Source organism: Chenopodium album, chromosome 10 (genome assembly GCF_948465745.1).
Source record: "Chenopodium album chromosome 10, dcCheAlbu1.1, whole genome shotgun sequence".
Taxonomy (NCBI): Eukaryota; Viridiplantae; Streptophyta; class Magnoliopsida; order Caryophyllales; family Amaranthaceae; genus Chenopodium; species Chenopodium album.
Genome location: NC_137843.1, coordinates 27644937 through 27654388, shown reverse-complemented (window position 1 = coordinate 27654388; position 9452 = coordinate 27644937). Strand labels below are relative to the sequence as shown.

At 42.0% G+C, this 9452-nt stretch overlaps 2 protein-coding genes across 2 annotated transcripts; one reads left to right on the top strand and one right to left on the bottom strand.

The window, feature by feature from the left end:
* Positions 1 to 568: 568 nt before the first annotated feature.
* LOC145565113 (uncharacterized) lies at positions 569 to 1779 on the bottom strand. The gene is made up of 2 exons (XM_081625209.1): positions 1610 to 1779; positions 569 to 1388 (listed from the first exon to the last, which is right to left on the bottom strand). Exons 1-2 carry the CDS (start codon positions 1777 to 1779, stop codon positions 569 to 571), a joined length of 990 nt encoding a protein of 329 aa, XP_081481335.1.
* Positions 1780 to 4445: 2666 nt separating this feature from the next.
* Positions 4446 to 7542, top strand: LOC145565112 (uncharacterized). Its single transcript, XM_081625208.1, has 4 exons — positions 4446 to 4751; positions 5487 to 5747; positions 6327 to 7178; positions 7260 to 7542. The coding sequence occupies exons 1-4, from the start codon at positions 4653 to 4655 to the stop codon at positions 7380 to 7382; spliced, it is 1335 nt and encodes a 444-aa protein (XP_081481334.1). The 5' UTR covers positions 4446 to 4652; the 3' UTR covers positions 7383 to 7542.
* The last annotated feature ends 1910 nt before the right edge of the window (positions 7543 to 9452 follow it).

Here is a 9452-nt window from a genome sequence, read left to right as displayed (position 1 = left end):
GAGCCCAAATATTTTTCCGTGTTAGTCAAATCAACATTAGTCGAATACGGCCCAAAAGTAGTGTTGATGCTCTCGCATTAAGAGGCTTTTAGGCTTTTTTCGGGTCGGGTTCATGATTTTAACAAAAAAAAAAGCATTTTTAGGCTTGCCCAAACCTGCTCTATTTTCAGGTTGGGTCAGCCGGACTAGTGGGTCAGGCTAATGTCAATCACCTCTACTCAATATGATTAATCTGCTCGACACCCCCATGGATACACCTTAGATTTTTTTTTTTTGAAAGACCTTAGAAAATATTTAACAATTGGGTCTAACGACTAAAACCCTCTTTTAGCTAAAAACCTTCTTATCTAAAGCCTAGTTTACCTTGAGAAATTCCATGAATCACCTCTACTCAATATGATTATCTTATTGATAAAAACATACAATATTTTTTAAATGACAAAGTTGCAAATAAATGCAACTTTTTTTTATTTTTTTTTATTTTCGGGAAAAGACCCAAAACATCTACTTCGGGTAACAATTAGGTGTAAAACATTTTTTTTTTGAAACAACCCACAAAGGGGCACAACTACTCAATTAACAGAGAAACATCATCAGTAGCAAGGTTACATATAATAGAAGGAAATTTATCAAACCATAAAGTTCTACCAACTACAAAAGGAGGAAAGTGAGCAAGCTCATGCGCAACGTGATTCCCCTGCCTACGCACCCAAGACCATTTGACAGAGTCAAAGTTACTAGCAGCCTGCCTGATATCATCTAGCAGCAAATGGAAAGAATTTCCACCTTGATCATCGCGTGAGATAGCGTTTATCACAGATTCACTATCGTTCTCTAATACAACTCGAAGGCGGCCATTATCATGAGCAAATTTTAGGCCTAACAAGATAGCTTTAGCTTCTGCGCATTTAGTATCCCACTCCCCAGCAATCTTCACGCTAGCACACCAAAGCAAAGTTCCAGCCTGGTCCCTAGCAGCAATCCCAATCCCAAAGCCAATTGCCCCTAACATCCCAACATCCACATTAATCTTTACATAGTTCGACGGAGGAGCTTGCCAACACTGAGCTTCATTACGACCCTCATGCTGCACAGCACTAGCACCATCAGGTTCCATCTCACACATCAGTTTTTCCACATAGCTCACCACTTCCCTCGGAGTACTCCACTCACCCTCAAATAACCTCCTGTTTCGGGCACCCCAAATAGCCCAACAATAGGCCATCACGCACCTTCGTCTGTCTTTCTCAAGATGAGAAAAGACATTGATCACCCAATCAAGGAAGGAACACCACCTACCCGACACTTCCCCCTCTAAACCACATTCTTCCCAAATATCACTTGCTCTAGGACAATGCAAGATTGCGTGGGCAGCATCTTCACTCTCCCTACCACATATACCGCAGCTTATAGGAATGTGAGGCACTCGAATATTAAGACTCTTGTTAGTGGGAAGAGCTTCATTACAAGCACGCCAAAAGAAGGTTTTGATACGGGGCAGGACAAATTCCCCCTAAATTTGATTCCAAACCTTATGCAGGGACTGATTATAAGAGCTACAGCTAGCTTCCGATTGCTCACCAAAAATCAGTTTATAAGCTGATTTAACAGCGTATTGCCATCTTGTTCATGATCCCAGCAATGAGTGTCACCAGGGAGTCTTTTACTAATCGGGATAGCAAGGATGCGCTCACACTCAAATGGGATAAAAAGCTCTCGCACTTTACTGACATTCCACTCCCCACCATTCTCGGTATCAATCAGCTCTGCCACCCTCATACATTCTGCCCCGGGGGACAAGGGGAAATAATTCTCTTAGTCTGAGTCCCGGGAATCCACCTGTCACCCCATACACAAACCCCTTGCCCATTGCCAGTTCTCCACCTCGATCCCCTATCTACCACCCACTTTGCCTCAAAGATATCTCGCCAAGTATAACTAGGATTAAATCCCAGATTTGCTTCGAAAAATGAAGAATTAGGGAAATACCTTGCTTTGAGCACACGATGTAGGAGAGTATCGGTTTGCATTGCGAGACGCCAAGCTTGTTTTCCCAACAATGCGCAGTTGAACATCTTAAGATCACGGAACCCAAGGCCCCCTTCAGCTTTCGACCTACAAATTTTCTTCCAAGCTAACCAGTGTATCTTCCGTTCGCCCTTTTTTTGACCCCACCAAAATTGAGAGATAAGAGATCGGACTTCGTTACAAAAAAAGGAAGGGAGTCTAAAACACTCATCACGTAGGTAGGGATAGATTGGGCCACTGCCTTTATCAAAATTTCCCTATCCGCTTTTGAAAGACACATTCCCTTCCAACCTTGCAACTTCTTCCATAATTTCTCCTTAATACCCTTAGTCAAAACTTTTTTCGATCTCCCAACTATCGTCGGTAAACCTAAGTAGCGGTCATGAATGTTCACCACACGAACACCCAAGGTTGAGGCGACTTCATTCTTACGGTTCTCATCAATTCCACCACTAAAAGAGATAGTGGTTTTATCAAAGTTAACCTTTTGTCCGGAAGCACACTCATAAACATGGAGAATATTTTTTTATCACAAACGCTTCTTCAATGGTAGCCTTTGCAAAAATCACACAGTCGTCAACGAAAAGGAGATGAGAAATGGGAGGGGCCTCAGTCGAAATTCTAACACCATGAATAGCACCATTCTCAAGGGACCTACGGAGTAGACCCGAAGAGCCTCCGCCACCAAAATAAATAAATAAGGGGATATGGGGTCCCTTTGACGAATTCCCCGAGATGGCACAACCTCATCAGTCGGAGTACCATTGATCAAAACCGAGAATCTCATTGTACGCACACACTCCATCACCCTACCAATCCACAAGGCATCAAAATTCAAACAAACCAAGACCGCTTCCAAAAGAACCCACTCAACTCTATCATAGGCTTTTGCCATGTCTAACTCGAGAGCCAAGTTCCCTTTTTTTAGCCTTCGACGTTTTCATATGGTGGAACATCTCAAAAGCAACTAACACATTATCTGTAATAAGTCTCCCCGGGGTGAAAGCACTCTGATTTACTAAAATAATCTTACTTAAGAAGACCTTCAACCTATTTGCCAACACTTTCGAGATAAGCTTATAAATCACATTACAAAGGCTAATGGGGCGAAAATCAGTCATATTGGTAGCATTCTTCTTCTTTGGTATAAGCACAAAAAAGTATTATTCAAATAAGCAGGAATGGAGTCACCTCTCAAAATACCAAGAACAAGACTACACACCGAAGGGCCAACAATATGCCAATAAGTTTGAAAAAATAAAGGGCACATACCATTCGGACCCGGAGCTTTGATATGATGCATTTGGCTCAAAGCTTTACGAACTTCGTCACCCTTATACTCCGCTCTCAAAATTGTGTTCATCTCAGGATAAACACGGCTTTCAATACCACTCAATGCCTCTTCAATACCACACAGCCTTCAGTCGAAAAAGAGGTTCGAAAAATAGGCCTTTGCAACAGTCCCAACGCCCACATTTCCCCTTCTTTCTATTCCATTATCATCAACTAGGGAATGAATAGTATTCTTTTTCTTTCGTCCAGATGCCCGGCGATGAAAGAACGAAGTAATTCGATCTCCCGCTTTGTTTAGGAAAATCTCAACAAGGACATATGAGAATCTGCTAGGTTTGAGGGGTAATAACAATCATACTACCAAAAGCATATAAAATAGCAATAAAGCAATAGATAAGCAATGAACAAACAATAGGCAAACAGAATGAACTCTATTATGTAAAGAGAATAAGTTTAGAGATACAATACTGATTAAGGACAAGCCTCCTTCTTCAGTAGGGACGAAGCTCCGTAGGTGAATGCAGAGTAATTCTATTATATTTAGAGTATATGTGCGTACATGAATGCTCAAAATGTCTAATTATGCTTATTTATACCTAGGGATCTCTAGGGTTTACAAAGATATTTGGAATATATTCAAAATGAGGAAGATCTTCTTGATTTATCTTCTTCCCTGTTCTGTAGGTGTATCTTTGGCAAGTATCTCCTTGATTGATATCCTTGATGCTGCTTTCCTTGTTTATTCCAATCAAGCCGTTTTGCTCATTTTTGCTGAGTTATTGTTTCTTGGACTGGTGCCCTAAATGTAATGGGTCGTATTACAATACGGGCCCAACATGCTTCAAGCCACAAGGCCCTTGATCTTTTCTTCCAAAAGACTTCCTCATGCCTCACCAAATTACCAATATCCCGCACCAAAGCTCTCCTTTGTTCTTTCTGCCTTGTAGTCAGCCCACCTTTGTTCAATTTCATCAATTTTTTCCTCTATTTTCGTAACTCTTTAAAGATTTTATTGAATTTTTCATCACCCCAAGATCGCAGATTAGCCGCACACACTTGCAACTTATGCTCAATGCTTAAGCCACAATCCCACGCATCACGAATAACTCCCGGGTGTTGTTATTTGTCGCTCCCATTTTACCGGGTAACGCTCCCTTTTTTTCTTGAAATTCCAATCTTACCCTTGATATATAAATACGGTTTTTTCATTCCCGACCCACATTTCTCACTTCTTTACTTCTCTCTCTAACTCTCTTACTCTCAAACTCTCTTACTCTCTAACTCTCAAACAATTTTTTTGTAAAAAAAAAAAAATTCAAAAATTGTTTTACATGGGTGATTCGAGGCGGATTAGGCTAAGATTCGGAGGGAGGACTTCTGGCGGAGCTGGTGGCAGCGGCGGAGGCGGCGGCGGCGGCGGTGGAGACGAGGTAAAATTTTTTTTTTTTTTTAATTTCGGATCCTGGAACTTCCGCCCAGAATATCCGGAAGTTCCATGGAGGATCCGCCTGGAATTTCCGGATCCTCCATGGAACATCCGGAAATTCTGGGCGGAAGTGTGACATCCGCCCAGAATTTCCGGATGTTCCATGGAGGATCCGGAAATTCCAGGCGGATCCTCCATGGAACTTCCGGAAATTTAGGGCGGAAGTTCCAATTTTTTTTTTTTTTTTTTTTTTTTTTTTTTTTTTTGGCCGTTTAAAAAAGTTGTTAATTTTATTTTTTTTTTCGGATTTTGTTTTGTTTTTTTTTTTATTATGAAGTGTTATTATTATTGTTGTTATGGTTAGTATTATTATTATTATTATTATTATTGTTATTATTATTGTTATTATTGTTGTTATTATTGTTGTTGTTGTTATTTTGAAGTGTTATGGTTAGTATTATTATTATTATTATTATTATTATTATTATTATTATTGTTATTATTATTGTTATTATTGTTGTTATTATTGTTGTTGTTGTTATTTTGAAGTGTTATGGTTAGTATTATTATTATTATTATTATTATTATTATTATTATTATTATTGTTGATATTATTATTACTATTATTATTATTATTGTTATTATTATTGTTATTATTATTGTTGTTGTTGTTATTGTTATTATGGTTATTATTGTTATTGTTATTACTAAAATCGGATTAATTTTTAATTTTATGTAGATCGAGGGTTCTGGTGCTCGACATGCAATATCACGACGTCTGAATGCGTCTGTTAGGAGACAGACATCTCGATCTTCACTGGCTCAGCCCGAGCAGCAGCAATACGGGTCTACTAGTGGTTGGTCGAGAGACCAACAGTCTGGTAGTAGTCGGCCCTTGTACTCTGCAAGTGGAGCACCCATATCTGACGAGGAAGACGAATGTTCGGGTAGTCATGCTGGTGACCGGGATGAAGAACAGGACCCTCAGGATTACCATATGGTATATAGGGGTCAGTTTGGGAGATTTGTTGGTAGTGGGTCGAGTCAGCCTACTTCCAGCTCTGCAGAGGCATGGTTAGTGCAGGAACCGATGCCGGGTGGGCCTGAGGATGGGTCAGTTATCCCTAGTTTTGGCGGTCACGTGGCACGATATATCTGGATGGAGCAGGAGCGTAGTGTTTTGCGCTGTTTGAGTAGGACAAAGTTATGTTCTGACTTGTGTACTTGGCGAGGCCGTCAATCTGTGGAGGCCATTGCGGAGATTGATGCTAGTTGGTTGTCTCACTTGCCCGGCCTGATGTTTAAGAGACTTGATTGGCCGTTGATTTCTGCTTTTGTTGAGAGGTGGCAGCCAGATACGAACACCTTTCACATGCCATTTGGGGAGATTACGATCTTGCTGCACGACGTGTACAACATACTTGGGTTACGGGTTGCAGGCAATATGGTGTCCACTACTCCTAGCACGGACGTGTTACGGGACGAGTGCTCGGTCACCATGGATATGACTCCAGATGATCTGTCTGAGGTTTGCGGCACAAAGACCATTTGGCAGGGTAGTGGGGTGTTGACTGATAAGATTTTTGAGTCGACGTTGGCGGTCGACCGGGATTTTAGTGAGCAGCTTGATGCATACTTGTGGTTAGTGCTTGGAGGTACACTGTTTGTAGACAAGAGTGGTAACCGTACGCATCCTTCCTTCCTCCACGAGCTATGTCACACGGATGTCCCTATTAACGAGTATGCTTGGGGAACAGCTGCACTGGCCTACTTGTATCGACAACTGGGCACGGCATCACGGAAAGGTGCTGATTCGATTGCTGGTTGTCTCACGCTTCTGCAAGCGTGGATTTACGAGTACTTTCCGTGCTTTCGGCCACAGCAGGGTACCTTGACCCGGGACCTTCAAATGCCTCGTGCGTCTGCTTGGGATGTAGGAGCGGGATGTCCTAGCAAGAACCTGGAGCGCCTGTTAGCTTTTCGTACTAGGATTGATGCGCTTACCGACCGTGAGGTGAACTGGCTACCGTACGGAGCTGATCCTGCATTACGAGTGCCCCCCACTTTATTCATTGGCTGCATCCAGTACCGTAACATCATTGAGCCGTACATGCCGGATAGAGTGGTCCGCCAGCTTGGTTTCGTGCAAGGCATTCCCCGCGAGATCATCAGGCCAGAGAAGGCCAAGAGGCCGACTAACTTGAAGATGTATCGGGTAGACTTCCCGACTGAGATGACAGCTGTGTTGTGGAATAGGTTTGTCCCTGGGGTATCTCAGAGTGTTGTTTTAGGTGCCCTACCCAGGCTTAGTGCTGCAGCTCCTTCGGTTGCGCCCGGTTACATGCAGTGGCTGTACAGGTTTTCTCACCCGCGGGTATCTCCAGGTCCAGGAGTTACAAGCAACCTGCCTGAGCGGACTAACACTGATTACGTACGTATTAATGCTTAATATTATATTAACAATGACTTCTATTAATTTTTGTGTTATAATATGTTATTGTTTTATTTGCAGTGGATGGGTCGGTCCATGGAGATTCACCAAAGAGCACTAGCTGAGTATCCTGAAATGTCGAGTGAGACTCGAACAATGACTGAGCAACTTGTATTTGATTGGAAGTCAAAAATGGGACTTTAGATTATTTTGATTAGATGTTCTGTTAGTGATGGTTTTAATTATGTTATGAACTTATTTGTATTTTATTTTTAAAAATGTAATGTATAAACTGGACACTTATTTTATTTTATATTTGATGTTTTGTACAAATATCATGTTAGATTAAAAGCAAATACATATAAAATTAATTTCATAAATCTAATTTTCGTACAAATGTTCAAAGTTAGTGAATGTACATTACAAACTACCTAACTAATGCATCCCACATGTCCCTTCTCAATTGATATGCTTGATCCCATCCGTTGACACTATCCTCGTGGTGTTCCGTCCACCAACCGGCGATCGGCGGGAGTGGTGAATCAGGTACAAGGTCAAGACGGATAAAATGTGATCCACCAACTGTAGCAATCACAAACTCTCGAGTCGGTGACCGAACCCCGTTGCGTGCCCTAACCAGTGTCTTCCAGAAATAATGAATTTGGCTGCTATACAATCCCGTCTGTGCAACTATCGAATCATGTATCTGGCAAGCACATGGAAGACCATGGGTCACACGCATAGCACATCCGCACCGTTCATGGACCTGGTAACTCAAATCCCGCATCCTTTTCATCTCCTTATCCAGAACTTTCAAGCAATGTTGAGACACTTTGCCATTTATACGTGACAGGGGCAACTGTCTGTACATCTGACCAATTTTAGACCTTGATGCCTCCAACTCATTACGAATTTCTATGATGCGATTACCGATATGACAATGGACTCGGGCCCATACGGTATCCAAAGCACCTGCCAATGATTCCAATTAGTAAATTGAAATGCAATTACAATTACGTAACAACCAGAACAACTAATAAAATCATACAACTAACCTGTGGATGATTCAAACCAAGTTTTCACTGCTGAATGTTGGCTCTCAACTCTGCAATTGGTGGTGTTACCAAAATGAAGAATCTGGTTCGTCCAAAATTTCACAATTTTCTCCTTATGACAAAGCCATGTTCTCTGAACATACTGAATCACTTCCGGATATTTTCCCCACCTCACTTGCATGGCAGTTAGAGCACGATCATACTCCGCCTGTGTTGTTGCATTCACGATTTTGAACCATCTCCCAGCTCTAAAACTGACACCAACCGTCTTGTTTCCAAACATCTTCGTCACCTTAGCCTCCACATCTCTGTTGATGTGCCATAGACAGAGTAAATGTGACGTCCCTGGAAAGACTTCTCTCAAAGCCGCACAAAGCCCAAGATCACGGTCTGAAATAAATACAGATCGCTCTATATCAAACCCAATCAACTCCCTTAATCTCTGCAACACCCACCAATAGCTAGCCGTGCACTCGTCGCGCATGAAAACATATCCAACTAGAAAATTCTGGTTTGTCGGTGTCACGCCTACTACCTCAAAGAAAGGCATGTTATATCGATTGGTCTTGTAAGTAGAATCCATACCTATGACATGTGGGTATGTGCGGAGTATGTTGACCATGATCGGGTGCACCATAAATGCATGTTGCAAAACGTTGTGATCATCGTTCGTGACCCAGTAAATGTATTTACTCTCTCTCGCCAGATGAAGAAATTGCTGAACAACTCCTCTTCCTTCGGACATCTCCATCCTGAAGTCATTTCGGCAATTGTAAATGTGTCGGATGTTTGGATGATCATCAGGAAATTGCTCGGCAATAGTGGACATGATGTTACGGGGAGCAACCTTGGACTTTGTCATGTCCCGCACAACCTGTTTTGCACCCGGACTCAATCCGCTCACTTTACGGTGTCCCTCTGGGTACACAATCATTGGGTGGTTATGTGTCCCGGTGTGATCATTTTTCGCAATGATCTTCCAACTTTCGGTGCTGACATCATAATATATCTTGATGTAGAATGGACAACCATTAGCTTTGGTTTTGGTGTCCTTCCGTATCGCGTTCTCCAAATCTCTCGGCTTGCTCCTTCGTGACCGATCACATCGCAAATACCGATACGGCCGACCATAAATGGTTTTGTTATAAGACGATTTCACCAATATAAATCCCAATTTTATGGAAACACCATCAGCCCATGTAACAGCATCGTCAAATGT

Coding starts and splice junctions, on each gene's coding strand:
- LOC145565112 (XM_081625208.1), top strand. CDS start 4,653: ATGGGTGATTCGAGGCGGATTAGGCTAAGATTCGGAGGGAGGACTTCT. Junction 4,752..5,486: donor GCGGCGGCGGTGGAGACGAG/GTAAAATTTTTT, acceptor AATTTTATGTAG/ATCGAGGGTTCTGGTGCTCG. Junction 5,748..6,326: donor ACCCTCAGGATTACCATATG/GTATATAGGGGT, acceptor TTGACTGATAAG/ATTTTTGAGTCGACGTTGGC.
- LOC145565113 (XM_081625209.1), bottom strand. CDS start 1,779: ATGAGGGTGGCAGAGCTGATTGATACCGAGAATGGTGGGGAGTGGAAT. Junction 1,389..1,609: donor GAACAAGATGGCAATACGCT/GTTAAATCAGCT, acceptor TATATGTGGTAG/GGAGAGTGAAGATGCTGCCC.